We start from the raw sequence: 21,813 nt of genomic DNA on the forward strand, positions 1-21,813 counted from the left end.
AGCAGCTGTAGGGCCGTCTGTTTCACCTTCTCTGTATGTGAATAACTTCTGCATTTCATACTGCTCCACGAGTACTGGAGTTACTGACAAGGGAACCTCCCAATCACACCCCCCTCAGAATTAGTTATAAGTTGGCACAGTGGATAGGCCTTGAAAAATTGAACACAGATCAATCGCAAAAACAGGAAGAAGTTGCGTGGATCTATGAAAAAATAAGCAAAATATACAAACTGAGTAGTCCGTGCCCAAGATAGGGAACATCAAGGATAATGTGAGCTCAGGACCGTCGTGGTCCCGTGGTTAGCATGAGCAGCTGCGGTCCTAGAGGCCCTAGGTTCAAGTCTTCCCTCTTGCTCCTTGTTTGAATATTGCTATTGTGTAGTACAGTTCTTTTTTCCGGTAAATTGAGGTATTTTATTGTCATTTAACATAATTTAAGAAAATTATTATTATTATTGTCATCATCCCTATATAAAGTGCATTATTTTCAAGTATACACTTCAAATGTATTATGGCTACTGTTTATAAGCAAAATGAGAGCTTGGCTTCTTGTATGTAAAGAACTATAATGTGTTGAAAAACATTATGCAGATTTATAATGCAGTTACAGGGAACTGCATAGAAATTCCAAACAATGAACAGTTTATTTGTACAGTGCACTGAGTAGCAAGACCATAATAGTTAGAAGTTAGTTTGAAGCTCGGAGAGAATGTCTTGAATGGGAAATATCAGTAGGTGTCAGAGGTCAATTGAACCAATTTAGAGGTAATAACTAAAAGTGACTTTTTGATAACTGCTGGTTCTTCTGTTCTGTAAATTTCAGCATTCTGCTCAGAAAGTTTCGAATCATTTCTTTCTGTTGCTGTGTTCATAGTCTCCATTCAGTGTTCCTGCCAAGTCACTTAACTGATTAAGGATGGTGTGAGCTTGTGGTACTTTTTCACTGATCAGTGAAGTTTATAAGCTCCATTGTCAAAGTCAAAGACTAATATGTGAGCCTAATATTTTCAAAACACTCCATTCGTATTACATGATTCCCCATCAAAACTGTAACTGTATATAATATATTTATATGTGCACTTAAACCCATTCTGGATTGACTGTCTTGAACAACCACTTATACAATACACATTATTGCTCTATCACATTGTTTTGGACATATGGCAGACAAATGCTTAACAACACACACCTATTTTGTATCTTAAACTAGTGCTGTACATCTAAAAAGTAGGTGACAAATCTTTGTTGGTGAGGTGTACTGTTGATGCAAGTGGCCAACCACACCAAACGTGCCTCTGTTTAACATTAAACATGCCCAAAGCTCTCTTGAAACTGGTATTGCAATAGAATGATACATTATGTTCATAATACTGTAGCTGTATGTAAATCCTGAAGTAATTTGATGAGGCACTAGGGAAAATTCCACAATACTCCTGGTCTCAATCTGTACTTCGTATCTGCACCTTCTTATTGCTTGCTGTTTCCCCCCTCATTGCCCCTTCCCCCATCGTTGCCGTTTCCCCCCTGTCATTGCCGTTTCCCCCCCGTCATTGCCGTTTCCCCCCCCCCGTCATTGCCGTTTCTCCCCCCCCGTCATTGCCGTTTCCCCCCCCCCCCCGTCATTGCCCCCCCCCCCGTCATTGCCGTTTCCCCCACCCGACATTACCGTTTCCCCCCCCAGTCATTGCCGTTTCCCCCCCGTCATTGCCGTTTCCCCCCCGTCATTGCCGTTTCCCCCCCCGTCATTGCCGTTTCCCCCCCGTCGTTGCCGTTTCCCCCCCGTCGTTGCCGTTTCCCCCCATCGTTGCCGTTTCCCCCCCGTCGTTGCCGTTTCCCCCCGTCGTTGCCGTTTCCCCCCGTCGTTGCCGTTTCCCCCCCGTCGTTGCCGTGTCGCCCCCCGTCGTTGCCGTGTCCCCCCCCCCCCCGTCGTTGCCGTGTCCCCCCCCCGTCGTTGCCGTGTCCCCCCCCGTCGTTGCCGTGTCCCCCCCCCGTCGTTGCCGTGTCCCCCCCCCCGTCGTTGCCGTGTCCCCCCCCCCGTCGTTGCCGTGTCCCCCCCCCCGTCGTTGCCGTGTCCCCCCCCCCGTCGTTGCCGTGTCCCCCCCCCGTCGTTGCCGTGTCCCCCCCCCGTCGTTGCCGTGTCCCCCCCCGTCGTTGCCGTGTCCCCCCCCTTTCGTTGACGTGTCCCCCCCGTCGTTGCCGTGTCCCCCCCCGTCGTTGCCGTGTCCCCCCCCGTCATTGCCGTGTCCCCCCCCCGTCATTGCCGTGTCCCCCCCGTCATTGCCGTGTCACCCCCGTCATTGCCGTGTCCCCCCCCCGTCATTGCCGTGCCCCCCCCCCCGTCATTGCCGTGCCCCCCCCGTCATTGCCGGGCCCCCCCCGTCATTGCCGTGCCCCCCCCGTCATTGCCGTGCCACCCCCCCCGTCATTGCCGTGTCCCCCCCCGTCATTGCCGTTTCCCCCCCCCCCGTCATTGCCGTTTCCCCCCCCCCGTCATTGCCGTTTCCCCCCCCCCCGTCATTGCCGTTTCCCCCCCCCCCGTCATTGCCGTTTCCCCCCCCCGTCATTGCCGTTCCCCCCCCCCCGTCATTGCCGTTTCCCCCCCGTCATTGCCGTTTCCCCCCCGTCATTGCCGTTTCCCCCCCGTCATTGCCGTTTCCCCCCCGTCATTGCCGTTTCCCCCCCCCCCCCCCGTCATTGCCGTTTCCCCCCCCCCCCCCGTCATTGCCGTTTCCCCCCCGTCACCGCCGTTTCCCCCCCCGTCATGACCGTTCCCCCCCCCCCCCTGTCATAGCCGCATCCATTTGCTGGGTACGACTTGGCGACCCCAGGGTTCCTGAGCTGGGGACTGGTAGGTGCCGCCAGTCCCCTGTCACCGTAAGCTCTGGGCATGCTTCAATGACCACCATGCAGCGTGGTGGTGGAATGTTGTGTGTCTCAATGCGCTGTTTTAAATGCCAGCGTTTTGGGCATATCACCTTAGGATGTAAAGGCGAAGCGACTTGTGGCAACTGTGGTAAGGCTGCTCATGAAGGAGTTGGTTGCTCGTCTCCGGCTAAATGTATTAATTGCTCTGGGAACCACCCTGTTTGAAGTAGGGACTGTCGAATATTTTTAGAGGAACACAAAGTCCAGGAAATCAAAACAACCAAGTGAATCCCCTATGGTGAGGCCAAGAAGATCTATAAGTCGATGCAACCTCCCACATTTGCTACATCTTTCGCATCCCTGGTTCAGAAGCCTACTCCAAAAGTCGATGCCTCAACGCAGACCGAGGTGGTGAGTGTTAGCACTAACACCTGCAGCTGTCAGTGCACTTGCAACACAGCCAGTGTTTCAGAGCCGGTAGCCCCTACTCGAACGGCAGACAAGGGTATGGTGGCGAACTTGGGCCAGCCCCTGTCGCCTCCAACAGCTGAGGCTGTTCCCAAGCCCAGTGCGTCAATTACCACTCCCACATCAGATCCCCCAAAGCCCACCAAACCACAGAGAGCGCCTGTACCACAGCAACACCGGGTCAAATCCCGTGGTAAACCGTCTGACCATGCGGCTGTTGTTTTACGCGAGGCTTCATCTGACTCTTCCCCAGAGTTGATGGAATACGACGTATGTGTGGGGCAATCCGCTCACCCCACACCTGCCCCTCCACCTGCTGCAGTCTCCCCGCCCCGTCAGAGAGACAGGATGAAGGTGCTACCCCCAACATAAATGGCTCTCATACTTCAGTGGAACTTGCAAGGGTTCAGGACACATTTAGAGGAACTTTGTCTACTCTCTCAGGGTAGACCACTGTGTCTCTGTCTCCAGGAGACTTATTTCCATTCCTCATACTCCCCTGAGCTGCAAGGCTATACACTCCACAAAAGGGACGACCTGTGTGGAGAGAGAGCTAGAGGAGGTGTAGGTATTTTCGTCAGGACGGACTACCACTCCTCGTCTCTCTTGCTTATGACGACCTTACAGGCTGTCGCTGTGTCTGTGCAAGTACGTCATCCATTGACTGGCTGTTCACTTTACTTGCCCCCACATGAGGCACTTGATGAAGTGGCCCTCACCAACCTTCTTACACAGCTCCCCCAACCATTCATTATTTGTGGTGATTTTAATGCCCACAATGTGCTTTGGGGCTGTGCAATTACCTGCCCCAGGGGTAGAGCAATTGAGAGGCTTCTCCTGTCATCCTGTGCCTACTTGCTCAATGGAGGACAGAGTACTCATTTCTGCACAGCGACTGGGTCGTTCTCTGCCATTGATCTCTCGCTTTGCTCTCCAGCTCTTGCCGCCAGTGCTCACTGGGAAGTGGTCGCTGACTTGCATGGCGGTGATCATTTCCCCATCTGGATTCACCTGCCAGATGGCGTGGGCCTCGAAAGGAGACCACCATGATGGGTGCTCAGTGGAGCTGACTGGACACTTTATAGCCATTGGCCCAATTCGAACACTGTGCGACTGTTGAGGTGTGGGTGGATCATATTACCGAAACGGTCCACAACGCCACTGCAGCATCCATTCCACAGTCCATGGGCCCCCGGAAGAGGCCCTGTGCCTTGGTGGAGTGCCGACTGCCGCTCTGCCATGAGGACCAGGCGCGCGGCTCTGTGTCGGTTCAAGTCTCGGCCGACTGCTGAGAATCTTGCAGTATTTCGGGTGGCGAGGGCAAGGTGTCGCCGCATTATTCGTGAGTGCAAGAAGAGGTCATGGCAACAGTTCCTGAACGCCATTAATCGTTCCACCAAAAGTTCCATTGTGTGGGAGACCATCAGGAGAATTTCTGGCAGAGGAGGGAGGTGTCCCATAGCTGCTATAATGAATAACGGCACTCTCCACACAGATCTACGAAACATTGCCCAGACTATGGCAGCGTATTTTGCCACAGTTACTGCAACAACCAGTCAGGATCCAGGTTTCCAGCGCCATACGACCGTTGCTGAGAGATGTAGTCTGAACTTCCAGTCCACATCTCATGAAGTGTACAACTGCCCATTTTTTATGTGGGAGCTGGATTCTGCATTGTCTGGAGCTCGTGACACCTCCCCTGGTCACGACAGGGTCCATTACAGTATGCTATGGACCTCACAATGCGCAACAAAGAAATCCTCCTCACACTTTTTAATGGAATTTGGGCGTCGGGTCACTTTCCTGACGCGTGGCGTGAGGCAGTTTTAATCCCTTTTTTAAAACCTGGGAAAGACCGCACGAGCCCGAGTAGCTACCGTAGTGTTGCCCTCACTAGTTGCATAGGGAAGACCTTGGAGCGGATGGTCAACTGCCGCTTTGTCTGGATGTTAGAATCCCGGCAACTCCTTAGTCGCTTTCAATGTGGGTTCAGGAGGTTTCGTTCCGTCTTCGATAACCTGGCCCTACTGGAGGCGGCTATACAACAAGCTTTCCTACACCGTCACCACCTTCTAGGTGTATTTTTTGACATTGAGATACCACTTGGAGACGTCTCATCCTGGAGCAACTTCACGAATGGGGTTTTCGGGGTTGTCTTCCTCTTTTTATTCAGTCTTTCCTCTCGCCATGATATTTTAGATACCGAATTGGTGACGTCCTGTCTGATCACTTTGAGCAGGAGAACGGTGTCCCTCAGGGTAGCGTTTTAAGTGTGACTCTCTTTGCCATCACTATTAATAGCATTACATCCATAGTGAAAAGTCCTGTCCAGTGTTCTTTGTTTGTGGATGATTTCTCTGTGTTTTGCTCTTCTTCAAGCCTTGCAACGACAACTCGTCAGTTGCAACTTACGATTAGACGTTTGGATGACTGGGCGCAGAAGAGTTGTTTTAAGTTTTCCACCGAGAAGTCTGTATGTGTTCTTTTTAACCATTCTCGTTCGATTTTAACCTTTCCTGAGTTGCGGATGAGGGACACTATTCTCACTTTTAAAGACACGGTGAGGTTTCTGGGGCTCATTTTTGACTCGAAGCTCACATGGTTACCTCATCTTAAAGACCTGAAACGGCGGTCGCTTAAGGCTTTAAGTATTTTAAAATGTCTTAGCTACAGTACATGGGGAGCTGACAGGACTTGTCTGCTCCAGTTTTACAGGGCGTTTGTGCAATCTCAGCTCGATTGTGGGTGCACGGTGTATGGGTCTGTGAGGCCTTCTTACTTGAAGATGTTGGACATTGTGCACCATGAAGGGCTTCGGTTGGCCACTGGGCCATTCTGAACTAGCCCCATACCAAGCCTCTGTGCAGAGGCTGGTGAACCGCCACTTCCTATGCGGCGACGGCTACTTACAGTGCGCCAGGCGTATAAAACTTTGTCCACACCATACACCCCTGCATACCCTGCCATTGCTCAGCCTCCTCTGGCACAGTTATTTCATAACCGGCAACATGCGACGCAGCCCTATGGGATTCGCGCACAGGATTGCCTCGCAGCTATGTCTATGGCTGGTCTTCGTGTTTTGCGTCGCGGTTGGAGCAGATCCCCACCTTGGCTCCTCCAGAGACCCAAACTTATTTTATATTTGACTAATTTTAAGAAAGATCGCACACCAGATTTTACCTTCCAATTTTTAGATGTGCATCACCGTTTCACTGCCGTGTACACTGAAGGCTCCAAACAGGAGAATTTCCTTGGCTGTTCTGTAGTGTTCCCTGATCGAGTTACTCGGATTTGCCTCCCTGCTGAATATACCGTTTTCGCAGCGGAGCTCCACGCGATCCTGAAAGCACTGGAGCAGATGAATCGTGTTCAGGGCGATTGATTTCTTCTCTGCTCCGATTCTCTTAGTGCCTTACAATCACTGCAGACCTGTATCCGACTGAGGCGATGGTCCAGCTAATACATGACCAACTGTACTTGCTCCAACGGTGGGGCCCAGAAGTATCCTTCTGCTGGGTGCCTGGTCATGGTGGCATCTGTGGCAATGAACAGGCCGATCGGGCTGCCAAGGAGGCCTGCAGAGAGCAGGATGTGGTCCAGTGTCCTATTCCCTTGCAGTCAGTCATCGCTGCACTCCACAGGAAGTGCATGGAGTTGTGGGAGGACGAATGGCTGGCGGTGACGGCCAATAAACTGCGGTTGATAAAGTCAACCACTCGGCCGTGGCGTTCCTCCTGCCGGTTGTTCAGGCGGGAGGAGGTGGCCCTCACACGTCTTCGGGTTGGGTACTGTCCTCTCACACATAGCTTTTTATTATGGTGGGAGGATCCACCGTTTTGTGATGCTTGTGGTGTGCACATCTCTGTCCGGCACATTTTAACAGACTGCGTTTTATACCGTGATGCACGGGCAGAAGCACAAGTTGCTGGGGATCTGCCTTCTGTTTTAGCTAATGATGAGACGTGTGTGTCTGGGGTTTTTAAGTTTTGTGATGTGTCTGGACTCTGGCCTAAAATTTAAGGCTGGAAGTTTTAGTGTATTGCAGAGTGGCTGACTCCTCTCCTTTTTTCCTTGCGGCCAGCAGCCACTTCCATCTGCTACATTGTTTTAGCTTCTTCTATCATTTTCTTCCTGTGTTGTCCATGTTTTACTGCTGACGCTCTGCTTCATCCCACGCTTTGGTGTGGGTGAGCACATGTTTTTCGACGACTATTACCCATGTTTTCTGTTCCGTTTTATATTCCTGTTCAGGGATTTTTCTTGACACCTGTCTCACTAAGCTACGGAACGGGCGCTGAAGACCTTGCTGTTGTGCGCCCAAAACCCCTACTACTACTACTACTACTATTTCCATTCCCCCCCCCCATTGCCGTTGCCCCCCCCCCCCATTGCCGTTGCCCCCCCCCATTGCCGTTGCCCCCCCCATTGCCGTTCCCCCCCCCCCATTGCCGTTCCCCCCCCCATTGCCGTTCCCCCCCCCATTGCCGTTCCCCCCCCATTGCCGTTCCCCAACCCCTCATTGCCGTTCCCCCCCTCATTGCCGTTCCCCCCCCTCATTGCCGTTCCCCCCCCTCATTGCCGTTCCCCCCCCTCATTGCCGTTCCCCCCCCTCATTGCCGTTCCCCCCCCTCATTGCCGTTCCCCCCCCCTCATTGCCGTTCCCCCCCCCCTCATTGCCGTTCCCCCCCCCCCTCATTGCCGTTCCCCCCCCCCCCTCATTGCCGTTCCCCCCCTCATTGCCGTTCCCCCCCCTCATTGCCGTTCCCCCCCCCCTCATTGCCGTTCCCCCCCCCCCCTCATTGCCGTCCGCCCCCTCATTGCCGTCCGCCCCCTCATTGCCGTCCGCCCCCTCATTGCCGTCCGCCCCCTCATTGCCGTCCGCCCCCTCATTGCCGTCCGCCCCCTCATTGCCGTCCGCCCCCTCATTGCCGTCCGCCCCCTCATTGCCGTCCCCCACCCCCCGCCCCTCGTTGCCGTCCGCCCACCCCCCGCCCCTCGTTGCCGTCCGCCCACCCCCCGCCCCTCGTTGCCGTCCGCCCACCCCCCGCCCCTCGTTGCCGCCCGCCCACCCCCCGCCCCTCGTTGCCGTCCGCCCGCCCACCCCCCGCCCCTCGTTGCCGTCCGCCCGCCCACCCCCCGCCCCTCGTTGCCGTCCGCCCGCCCACCCCCGCCCCTCGTTGCCGTCCGCCCGCCCACCCCCCGCCCCTCATTGCCGTCCGCCCGCCCACCCCCCGCCCCTCATTGCCGTCCGCCCGCCCACCCCCCGCCCCTCATTGCCGTCCGCCCGCCCACCCCCCGCCCCTCATTGCCGTCCGCCCGCCCACCCCCCGCCCCTCATTGCCGTCCGCCCGCCCACCCCCCGCCCCTCATTGCCGTCCGCCCGCCCGCCCACCCCCCGCCCCTCATTGCCGTCCGCCCGCCCGCCCACCCCCCGCCCCTCATTGCCGCCCGCCCGCCCACCCCCCGCCCCTCATTGCCGTCCGCCCGCCCACCCCCCGCCCCTCATTGCCGTTTGCCCCCTCATTGCCGTTTGCCCCCTCATTGCCGTTCCCCCCCCCCCTCTCATTGCCGTTCGCCCACCCCCCTCATTGCCGTTCGCCCACCCCCCTCATTGCCGTTCGCCCACCCCCCTTATTGCCGTTCGCCCACCCCCCTCATTGCCTTTTCCACCCCCCCCCCCTCTGTTCCGTCTCCCCTCCGCCCTGTTGCTGTCTCCCCTCCGCCCTTTGCCGTCTCCCCTCCCCCCTTTGCCGTCTCCCCTCCCCCCTTTGCCGTCTCCCCTCCCCCCTTTGCCGTCTGCCCTCCCCCCGTTGCCGTCTCCCCCATTGTCCTCCCCCTCACTGCCGTTTCTCCCCCCTCCCCCCATTGCCCTTCCCCCCTCCCCCCATTGCCCTTCCCCCTCCCCCTTTTGCCCTTCCCCCCATTGTCCTACCCCCCCTCCTCCCCATTGCCCTTCCCCCCTCCCCCCATTGTCCTACCCCTCTCCCCCCCATTGCCCTTTGCTCCTCATACTTCTCCCTACCTCCCCCCTCTCCACATTAATTAAGATTTATAGTACAGTCGATCATAGTTGTCACAGTTTTCTCTGCACTTCTCCTGAGCTGTTTCTCGTGCTTCCTCTGCTCTCAAATTGATTTTCAATCTGCAACATGATATGAAGCTAACCTCACCTGCCCTGGGACAAGTTTACTCTGGTTCGTTATTCTTGTCCTCTCAAGAATCTATCCATCACAATCTCTAGCCTTTGTTCCACGTCTTTCCTTTCCTTTTTGATGTTCACCTTGCCCCCTACATTCAAGGCAGTACTCATGCCAGTCAGATTGCTTACACCTCATCTGTATTATCATTGATTATAATTACTTATTCCATTATTTGTATTCCACCCATGATTTTTCCATTATCCTCTTAGTATCCCTTGTTAAGGAATTATAGTTAGTCAACCTTGTTGATAAACTTGTTACAATTACCACTGCCCATCTTCATTTTAGCAGTTGACAGACAGACAATCTTCTTTCATGAACAATTTTCGTATACATGTTTTACTTACATTTTGAATGATTTTGATATTGTACTCATTTCAGTCATGACTTATATACTGATGTGTATCTCCAGTTTCTTTTTTTTGTGTTAATATATAATTTCATTAGATGGTTTTAAAAATATAATGAAATTTAATTCATAACCACTTTTCTTTGTGTCCTCTTTTCCAGCTCTGCATACGGAGCCTTTTGCAGAATTTCAAGTGGACTGGTACTCACCATCAGAAGTTTACCTTTATAGTGAAGCCGCACCTTCCAAACTTATGCGTAGTGTCACTCAGAGGCTTGGATTTCAGAAATGTTAGTAACATTTCATTCAATACTGAAAATCTGCATTTTTTTCTACTCTGTATTGCATACTGTTTTCTTTTCTGTTCATTTCTTTTCTTTTCTTATTACAACATTGTATTATGAGTGCACTACAACTTGGTTCTTCATTAAGGAGGAGGTGTAGGGGGTTTGGAAGGGAGTAACTGATACCCAACTAACACACAGACTACTTTTGCAAGTCAGAAAACATTTGCATTTATGTTTGTGTTTCGTGTTGCTATAGAAGCAGAGAAGACACATGGAGGTTGTGACCACTTAAACAATTTTAAGTAGTTGAAACTGAAGTATTTTTGCTGCAAATAGTAAAATACTACACTGAAATGTGACAATGAACAGTGACAGTTTATTGACTGATTTGGAGTTCTCCTCTGTAGGTGAGTGGTCAGTGTGGTTGAATGCCTTGCAGGGTGTGGGGGGCTTGTGTTTGGGAATGATACCCAGCCAGGTCAGAGATTTATTCTGCTCATTGTCAATGCACAAGTCACTGAAGTGGTTTCAAATAAAAATACTTCTGTGAGATGGCCGAACAACCCCAGCTGGAGTCTCCCAGACTGTACTTTCATCAGGTCATTTGTGAGTCTCATATACTGTACTTTTATCAGGTCATACGTTATATCACATTGTTTTATTTATCGATTATATGATCAAAAGCATCCTTCACCTGTGTGACAGCTACAGAACTGCTGGGGACAATTTCAATGAGGTATCAGAGTGTTTCTGGAGGAATGACAGCCCATTCTTCCTCAAGTGCTGAAAACAGAGAAGGCAGTTGTATTATATGCTGTAGTCTGAAACAGAATCGATGCTCCAACTCATCCCAAAGGTGTTCTGTTGGGATCAAGTCAGAACTCTGAGCTGGCTAGTCCACTCCAAGAATATTTTTGTTCACAAACCATTGCCTCACATATGTTGCTCAATGACAGGATGCATTATCATGCTAATACGGTCAGTCTTTGTCTCCGAACCTTTCCTTTGCTGTATCCAGTACACATTGCTGTAAAACGTGTTCCTGTCCTTCCGCGTTTAATGTTTACTTAAGCTAACCATGAAAAATGCCACTGTACCATAACACCACCACTTCCGTCCTTTACAGTTAGCACTACACAAGATGACAGGTAACATTCTCCACACTTTCACCAAGCCCAAACTCTTCCATTGGATTGCTGCAGGCTATAGCGTGATTCATCACCCTAAATTGCTCATTTCAGTCATCCACTGTCCAGTGGCATTGCTTTTTACACTACTTCAAGAGTCACTTGGCATTGACTACAGAATCGTGTGGTTTACGAGGAGCTGCTCTACCCCATTCTTTTTAACTTTCCACAAACATCCATTGTACTAGATGGACCACTGGTAATGGTTTGGAACTCACGTGATTCCTTCCACAGATTTCATGTGACTCTTTTACAAAGACCATCCACTTTGTTTGATGGTCCTTGTCCACCAGTAAGTGAGATCTGTGTGCTATTGGTTTTTCTGTGGTTGTATCTTCACATTTCTGCTTCACATCACATCACCAGCAGTTGACTAGGACAGCTTTAGAAGGGTTGAAATTGTACCTGCTGGAATTGTTACTCAAGTGACATACAAAGACTAATCTGCATTTGAATCTCTGAGCTATCCTGACTGACTCATTCTACTGTTACTGCTTCTGTAATGACAGCACAATACTTCCTGCCTTCTTGTATACTGTCAGGTGAGATGCTTATAACATCCTGTGGTCAATTCTTCATTGCATGGGGCTGTCTGGATACTTATGATCAGATAAACTATAAGGAGTTTCCTTAGGAAACTTTCAGTCATAAAAAATAACTATCACATCTTAAGATTATGACCTGCATCTCCCTTTCCTGATCGACTCGCAAATTTTTTGTGGGAAGATCAATTCCTGGTAGGCCTCCGTGTGCACTTGAATCTCTCTAATTTTACCTTTATGGTCTTTCTGTGGGATATATGTAGCAGGAAGCAATATGTTAGCTGACCCTTCTAGGAAGAGATGCTCTTGGAAATTTAAGAGTAAACCATACCATGATGCAGCATGCCTCTCTTACAGTGTCTACCACTGGCATTAGCTGAGAGTTTTCAGTGACACTTTCGCACTTACTAAATGAACCTGTAATGAAATGTGCTGCCTTACTTTGGATCTTCCCTAATTCCTCTATTAATCCTATGATTCCAGACTGATGAGCAATATTCTAATGTGGGTCAAATAAAAAGTTGGTAAGCCTACCTCCTTCCTGAGGATTCTTCCAATAGATCTGTCTGGCATCTGCATTACACGTGATAAGTTTTATGTGGTTGTTCCACACTAAATCACTCTGTACATGTACTAATATTATGAAAAGGATAGTAGCTACTCACCATGTAGCGGAGATGCTGAGTCTCAGTTAGGCACAACTAAAAGACTGTCAGAAAATGAGCAGTCAACTAACAAGTCCTTTGTCAAAAGTAGGCAATGCACACACACACACACACACACACACACACACACACACACAGCCTGGCAGTTGGCAGTCTACTTTCGACAGAGGCCTTTTTGGCTGAAAGCTCACTTTCCGACAGTCTTTTTGTTGTGCCTATCTGCGACTCATCGTTATTGCTATTTGGTGAGTAGCAACTATCCTTTTCATGATGTTACATTCCAGCCAGCATTTTCCATTGTCTGTAAATGTACTCTTACAAACTTTACTGCACAACTGCTTCCACTGATTCTTCTGCAATTGTGTGACCATACAGTAATGGGTCTTTCTGCCTATACACAAAGGTGACAAAAGTCATGTGATAATGATAAGCACGTACACACCTGGCAGTAGTATGCATACACAAGATATAAAAGGGTGGTGCTTTGGTGGAGCTGTCATTCGTACTCAGGTGATTCATATGAAAAGGTTTCCAGCATGATTATGGCTGTGTGATGGGCGTTAACAGACCAAGAACATGGACTGATTGTTGGAGCTATATGCGCAGGACAATCATTTGTAGAAATATTAAGGGAATTCAATATTCCACAATCGGCAGTATCAAGAGAGTACCAACAAAGGCACATCTTGGGCACTACCTCTCACCATGGACAGTGCAGTGGCTGACAACCTTCACTTAATGACTGAGATCAGTAGCATTTGCTTAGAGTCATCAGTGCTAACAGACAAGCAAACCTGCATGAAATAACTGCAGAAATCAATGTGGGCTGTGTGACGAACATATCCCTTAGGACAGTATGGTGAAATTTGAGTATGACACCAGATGACCAATCTGAGTGCCTTTGCTAACAGCATGACATTGCCTGCAGTGCCTCTCCTAATCTCCTAACCACATTGGTTGGACTGTAGATGAGGAAAACTATTTGTGGTCTTGAGGATTCATGATTTCAATTGGTAAGAGCTGACAATAGGGCTCAAGTGTAGTGCACACCCCATGAAACCATGGAGCCAAATAGTCACAAGGCACTGTGCAAGCTGGTCATAGCTCCATAATGGTGTCGGCTGTTTTTACCTGGAGTGAACTGGGTCCCCTGGATGTTTGGCTACTTGGAGACCATTTTCTGCTATTCATAGATGTATGCTCCTTAAAAGCGATGACATTTTTATGGATGATTATGCGCCACGTCACCAGGCCACAATTGTTCGTGATTGGTTTTAAGAACATTCTAGACAATTTAGGCAAATGGTTTGGCTACCCAAATAACATGACGTGAATCCCATTGAACATTTATGGGACATAAGCGAGAGGACAGTTCGTGCACAAAAACATGCACCGCCAACACTTTCGCAGTTATGGGCAGCTATAGAGGCAGCATGGTGCAATATTTCTGCAGGGTATTTCCAACAACTTGTTGAGTCCATGCCATGTCAAGTTGCTGCACTGTGTCAGGCAGAAGGTGGTCTGACACGATATTAGGAGGTATCACATGACTTTTGTCTCCTCAGTCTAAATGCATAATACGCTACATTTGCTTATGTCAGGAGTCAATTGCTACTCCTTGCATCAAGTGTTGATCCTCCGCAGGTCTTCCTGCATTTCGCTACAGTTTTATAGTGTTGCACCTTCTGTACATACAACACAATCATCTGTAAAAAAAACTTACGAAACTTCCTAGATTGTACATGAGATCATTAGTATGTATTGTGAAAATTAATGACCTTATCTGTGGTACGACCAAAATTACATTTACGTCTGAAGATTTCTCTCCATCAAGAATGACATACTATTTTCTATCTTCTAGAGAAACTCTTTAATCTAATGACATAGCTGATCTGATATTTCTTATACTCTTTTTTTTTGTTAAGTGGCACTGCAGAACTGATTCAAACACTTTCCGGAAATCAAGGAAAACAGCATCATTCCAGGCACCAGTATCTACTGCTCTCTGGGTCTCATAGACAATCAGAGCAAGCTGAGTTTCACACATTCATTATGTTAGGAAACAGTCTTGGTTCCTACAGCTGAGATTTTCAGTCTCCAGAAAAGTCATAATACATGAACATAAAACGTATTCCAAAATGTGTGTCAGAGATGTAAGTGTATAGTATTGTGCAGCTGTTTGATGACCCTTCTGGAAAACAAGAAATTACCGGCACTCTTTTTTCCAATCATAAAAGAGTGCTTTGCTGATAGAGGAGAAGCAAGTTCTTTCACATACTCTGTATAGAATCATACTGGTATCCCATCAGATCCAGTGGCCTTTCCTCTATTCAGTAATTTCTTTTCTATTCCACACTCACTCAGTTTGACGTTCATGGGATGATTTAAAGAGAGAAGTGCAGTGCAATCTGCCGGGGTGAAACAGTTTTGGAAAAAGACATTTAGTATTTTGGTCTTTGTGTGTCATCCTCCGTTTTGATGGCATTACGATCACAGATTGTCTGGACAGAGGGCTATGATCCATTGACTGATTTAATGTAAAACCAAAACTTGTTAGGATTTCTGTCAGCATTTTAATTCAAAAATATTTTGGGTTATTTCATTTAAAGCTTTTACCAAGTAGACACTTGTAAAGCAGCATATATGTTTAATATTTATGTTCTTTGATTTAGCTTTGTGAACATAAATAGTGAAAAAATCTTATGAATACGTTTTTCACTTCTGCAGTGAGCTTTTCTATCCCACTTCAATCTTTTGCCTTTCAAGTAAATTTATTATTATTATTATTATTGTTGTTGTTTTAGCATACCTTAATCCTAGATTGTTAATAGTGTGTCACTTCAGTTATGACTTGCCTAAAGAGTATTTCCTTGTCTGTTATACTTTTTGTGTAGCGTCTCCCCCCATCCAGTCTTCCCCATCTACTCATATTTATCACTCATCAGCTCATAGTCGAACATTACCATATGCTTGAAAATTTGCCAACTGTCTAGTTACTGACAAATAATCATCGTGTCTTAATTTTTTTATAGTGCCATAAACAAGAATTGCTTGATGCAATGTTTGTGGAATCATTAGAGTTAAGATAAGACGGTGCTGTAGTCAATCTTGTTGCTTCTTCAGTAGAATGCTACATATAGCAAGTTTTAATTAGGATCCAGATCACTGAAGTCTTACAGTGTGCGCAAATAACATCAAATAGTGTCAAACAATGGAAAATCAAGGATGGAATGTAACATTATGAGAAGGAAAGTGCTACTCACCATACAGCAGAGATGCTGAGTCACAGATAGGCACAACCAAAAGAGTCAACAGTACACACACATACACGTGAGCACGAACACACACAACTGAGGGCGCGCGCGCACACACACACACACACACACACACACACGTATGTGTGTTGACAAAGGCCGTTGACCAAAAGTTTTAAGTGTGAAACTCCTTTTGTTGTGCCTATCTGTGACTCAGCATCTCCGCTACATGGTGAGTAGCAACTTTCCTTCTCATAATATTATCAAACAGTGTCACTGTGAATCATTTTCACCCACATGGCTGTTTCATTTTTCTGTTTTCTCTTGCAATTTTTTGTATCTCTCATTAAATGAAAAGTGGAAAACAATCTGTCTTAATAATGTATATCTAATTTTGATTTCGTGCATTAGCCTGTGTGTCTGGTGAGTAAAATGTAGAAAAAGAAGCTATGGTATGATATTGAAAATGAGAAACTGTCAGTTAAATTTGTTACTATTGTTAACGACAATTGTTATTTCACTGGTAAAATAAGAAAAACATTTGATAATCAGTCGGTAAAATTATTATTTGTTAGCTATGATGTGTTTCAGAGACTTAGTCCCATCTTCATGTCACAATCTTAGACTTCAATTCTCAAAGGTAGTTCTCATGAACACAGCACCATTTGATACTCTAAAGTAATTGAATTTTTCAATGAACACTTGGAATAACAATGAATTTATAACACAAATAGACAGCTTTTGAATACTTTCTGCATAGAGATGTGAAGATTTGTTTCAAATACACTGTACATTGTTTACTGAACTCTTCATACAGATTTAACTCTTTTGCAATTTACAATAATTAGTGACAAAGATGGTAATGGATTTTTGTCCAGCTTTAATATTTTTGTATTGGACACACAGAAAAGTGATTTGATACCAGATATGATCGAGTACATGCCACTACTCTACTCTGACTTAATAAATTGTAATAAGTCAGAAAAATCCACTCAGCTGTAAGAAGCAGTACATATAAAACAAAACGTTCAAGGGACCCATAAAATATTGCATACTTGACTGAAAGCATACAAATTAAAAATTTGTAGAAAATTGTAATAAGAAGTAATCATGAACTTAAGTCCAACTGTATTACCTGTGAAGTTGGATAGTGTACACAAAAACTGTAATGAATTGCAATAAGAATGACTTTTTTTACCCATATTTCCTCATCGACTGTAGGTCCAGCTTAGAAACTGGTCAGAACTGAGGAGAAAACTGTTCACACTTTCCAATATTGTTTTAACAACAGCTTAGGGTTGGGAAGGCTGTAGAGATGTGGTGAAATCTGCTTTCCTAATTGAGTAAACCTGATACAAATCCTGGTGTTCCATGTTGGGGGCTGGGCATAGGGCCAATAACCCCATACTGTAAATAAAAAAAAAGGGGGGGGGGGGGGGGGGGAAGTTAAGGAAATTCAACAGAAGCCTCGGATACTGGGTGGAAAATACTTATAATGACCCCCACAAGGGAAACAGATAAAGGATTTGACAACAGCAACATGGAATGTGAGGACGATGCTTCAGCCAGGAAAATGAAATAAAAAGTTAGCAAGATTTTAAAATGTAAATATGATGATGTACGGCTACAGGAAATAAGAGGGCAAGGAAATGGGCAACTTGACGAATCTGAACACTCATTAATATATAGTGTGCCAAAGGAAAGAATATGTCAGCTTAGGACAGAGTTTAAAATAACCAAGAAAAGCTTATTATAACTTGATCACGCAAATAAAAGAATGTGCAGGTTTACAATAGAAGGGAAATTTAGGAACATAACACATACACCAATGGAAGAAAAGGTTGATATAATAAAAGAACAGTTCTATGAAGACTGGCAAAAGGTATGTTGCGCAGTACCTAAGTACAATTTGATCTCAGTGGTACAAGTTTTTAATGCAAAAATAGATAGGAATGAGCATCAACATAGAGGTTTTGCAAAACATTCATTGCATTATGAAAGCAACTGGAATAATATGATATGTAAGAGCACTTGCTTCCTACACAAAAGAATTCACTTGGGGTCATGTAAGTCTGCAGTCAGTGGAAGATTAGCCTACCAGATTGATAATATTCTAGTGAGTGCCCATCATTCCACCTCATTTATGAATGTACAGAGTTGCAGAGGACCAAATTATGACTCAGACCATTGCGTGCTAAAATCAGTCTTTAGAGAGAAACTCTCTCTCTTTCAAGCATTTATCCGGACTGGAGGGGTCTGCTCTAGTGTTTAACTGGATTTGCCGTGTTAATTTTAAGGGGTGGCCGGATGCCCTTACTGTCGCCATCCCCCCCCCCCCCTCTCTCCTCCGCCCACTTCCACCCCCAAGTTCACTCCAGTCGCAGAAATTGTTAGTGCTGTTGAACAGGTTGCAACTCGACTTCCGCCTGAATCAGCTGACGAAATACGTCGTGAAACTTGTCGTGCATTGACGAAATCCAAGCCGATGAAGTCAAGTATCACCAGTAAAGAGAGGGCGGCCATTCGTGATCTGAGGGAGCACTCTGAAATTGTTGTCTTACCGGCTGGCAAAGGCAATGCTACAGTTGTTGTCTCCCATAAGGACTACACTGATAAGATGCAGAGCCTGGTGTTTAACTGGATTTGGAATGTTAATTTTAAGGGGTGGCCGGATGCCCTTCCTGTCCCGTTGCGCGGACAGCGGAGGGAGCGCGCCGCGGGTGGAGGGTATTTAAATCGACCACTGCCGTGACCAAACCCAGCTCCCTCTGAGCAGCCATAGCATACGGATCTCCATGTTGGCACATTCACAGGAGCTCAGTCCGTCAGTTAACCTGATGATGGCGACATGTATGATCCCCGAAATATTGTGCCCGTTGGACACTGTAGACCGTCAGTACACCCGTGGATATTTTGATAATTATAACTCTGTTAAAAATAACATATTCTTACTCAGTTATTATAAATCATGCATATGAGTGTTTCAAGATCAATTGACACTAAGTGAAAGTTGCATTTTAAACTTCAAAATGTGAAGTTTATATGCAGAACACACAAGAATAACCTTTAGTATATACAGAACAAATCTGCTGGTAGTTATGCGGCGTGTGTTCAAAAGCAGCTTAATTCTGTCTTGATTTTATTGTTCTACATTTTCAATTCATTTGAAACATATAATGGGGCTGTTTTCTTGGGAATTATTGTGGTGAATTAAAGTCAAAGATTGTCACATGAAGAAGCAACTAAGTTGAAAGTTCTCTTCTACTAATTTATTAATGTAAAATTTGATGATCATTATGAACACTTCTGGAAATTCATAAAAGTTTTCTAATGTCCTAGTTTTCTGGTTGAGCTGTTCTTTGCTGTTGCTATACATTTGGTGTTTCTGAATTCGTTTCTGTTGCTGAGTTTCAAGCTCTTAGACATTTTATCCTTATACAATTGGTTTTTATGAATTTGTTTCCATTGCTGAGTTACATGTTCTTAGACTGTGTGTGTGTGTGTGTGTGTGTGTGTGTGTGTGTGTGTGTGATGGAGGGAGGGGGGCTCCTCCACAAATGAAATAATTGTATTAACATTTGAGTATTTTTATTTACATTGATACTTATGCAGCTACAGGATATCGTCTATACCGAGGATATAAGAGTCTTGCCACGGAGTCTGATCGACCAAGTGATATAAGCCACCTTGTTTTTGTCATTCATGGAATTGGACAGAAGATGGACACTGGTCGCATTATACGAAATACATCAACGTAAGTGAATACCTTGCCATCATATTTACAGATTTGTGTGTGATCTCAAACTGCCAAAATAAATTAACGTATTGATTTCAGACTTCTCAGAAAAGATAACTTATTCCTTAGTGTTATAGATCAGTATGATTATGTAATATTGGTATTGTCTGTACTTTACCTGATGTGCAGGTTTCGTGGCTGTGTTGATTGGATCAAAGAAAAGTATTTCAACAACTCTAAATGCCGTGCAGAATTTTTCCCTGTAGAATGGCGATCCTCTCTGAAGCTTGATGGTGGTAAGCATCAGTATTAAATGTTTTTGTTGTGCTAAGATTAAATCTGTTTAGAGTTAACTTTAGACATTATGTAATTTATTGTTATAGAGGAAGAAATACTGTTAGAATTACCTTTACTCCCAACATTGTTGGAGACATTTGACACTCGTTCATACTAAAAAGAATATCACTGTGATAGTGAATTACAGTAAATCCCCATTAAGACTCTACAAGAATCCACAGGTAAAGCAGGGGTTAAACAAGATGACGTTTTTAAGTGAGAAGTAATTTTAGACCTCATAGTGGCAGCTTTGTAACAAATAATTTAAATATGCAGCTACATAAATCATTTGGAGCATTATAAAAATAAATATATGCACTGGTATAACCAACATTGATTAATTCCAGCAACAAAATACAAACTAAATTTTGGTTCACTATAAATTACACACACAAAACCCAAATAAAGTTTCTGCTGCATAATTTTGTAGTAACCTGTAGTATATACAGAACAAATCTGCTGGTAGTTATGCAGTGTATGTTCAAAAGCAGATTAATTCTGTCCTGATTTTATTGTGAATTACAGTAAATTACAGGATACAAGATGAACATCATCAAAAGCAAAACGAGGATAATGGAATGTAGTCGAATTAAGTCGGGTGATGCTGAGAGAATTAGATTAGGAAGTGAGATGCTTAAAGTAGTAAATGAGTTTTGCTATTTGGGGAGCAAAATAACTGATGATGGTCAAAGTAGAGAGGATATAAAATGTAGACTGGCAATGGCAAGGAAAGCATTTCTGAAGAAGAGGAATTTGTTAACATAGAGTATAGATTTAAGTGTATGGAGTGTAGCCATGTATGGAAGTAAAACTTGGACGATGAATAGTTTGGACAGGAAGAGAATAGAAGCTTTCAAAATGTGGTGCTACAGAAGAATGCTGAAGATTAGATGGGTAGATCACGTTACTAATGAGTAGGTATTGAACAGGGGAGAAGAGGATTTTGTGGCACAACTTGACAAGAAGAAGAGACCGGTTGGTAGGGCATATTGAGGCATGAAGGGATCACAAATTTAGCATTGGAGGACAGCGCGGAGGGTAGAAATCATATAGAGAGACCAAGAGATGAGTACATTAAGCAGACTCGGAAGGATGTAGGTTGCAGTAAGTATTGGGAGATGAAGAAGCTTTCACAGGATAGAGTAGCATGGAGAGCTGCATCAGTCCAGTCTCAGGACTGAAGACAACAACAACAACAACAACAACAACAACAACAACAATCTTGCAGTGTCATATACACACAGAGATTTCTGTTTTTAAGATTACAGTTGAGGCAATCAGTCCTTCTTGCAAGGACTTCCCTGCATATCTCACCAGTCAGATCCAGCACATCATGTTTGAAGGAAAATTCTCTGATTCACATTGCAGTTCTGCTGCATCTTTAACACAATCATTTTCTGCAATATAATCTTTTAAATAGATCTGTTTTCAGAATCTACGATGTCATAACATTATCACAAACTGAAATAAAATTTTGAAGTACACCTTGCAATTTTTTTCTGTAGGCTGCTTACCAACCAGGGCCATTAACATTTACTTTTACTCCTACAGATATCTATGACAAAAATGTACCTAATTAGTGTTGTTTATTACAGAAGACTTCCATGAGGTTTCCATGAGTGTAGTGGCTCTGTAGATCAGGCTGTTCCAACCGATCTCCAAGGAGCCGGAGCACTCACTGTGGCAGCTCGGAGCCTGCATGAAGGGGGAAAGCGAACTCACTGCCCCCTGGCCGCATGCAGCCTCAACTGATGCAATAACCCATGTCCAATGACATCTATGACTAGCCGCGGAAGTGCTGTACCTCTATTGGAGAATACCGTTCTATTCATTGAGAGGGATGGTCATCCGCAGTGTCTTGTATGTCATAAAGTATTTAATTCTGCGAAGAGCTACAGCGACATTATACACATCTTAACGCAGC

General features: G+C 46.0%; 1 protein-coding gene across 1 annotated transcript in view; it reads left to right on the forward strand.

Moving 5' to 3' along the window:
* The window catches only part of LOC126284261 (phospholipase DDHD1-like), a 180,080-nt gene that overhangs the window by 80,144 nt on the left and 78,123 nt on the right, over positions 1 to 21,813 (forward strand). Inside the window, exons 3-5 of the mRNA XM_049983068.1 lie at positions 10,044 to 10,172; positions 19,430 to 19,571; positions 19,743 to 19,849. Of these exons, the coding sequence (XP_049839025.1) occupies positions 10,044 to 10,172; positions 19,430 to 19,571; positions 19,743 to 19,849 (378 nt within the window). The remainder of the gene's footprint in view (positions 1 to 10,043; positions 10,173 to 19,429; positions 19,572 to 19,742; positions 19,850 to 21,813) is intronic.

The sequence above is a fragment of the Schistocerca gregaria genome, chromosome 8, assembly GCF_023897955.1.
Source record: "Schistocerca gregaria isolate iqSchGreg1 chromosome 8, iqSchGreg1.2, whole genome shotgun sequence".
In the NCBI taxonomy this organism is placed as follows: Eukaryota; Metazoa; Arthropoda; class Insecta; order Orthoptera; family Acrididae; genus Schistocerca; species Schistocerca gregaria.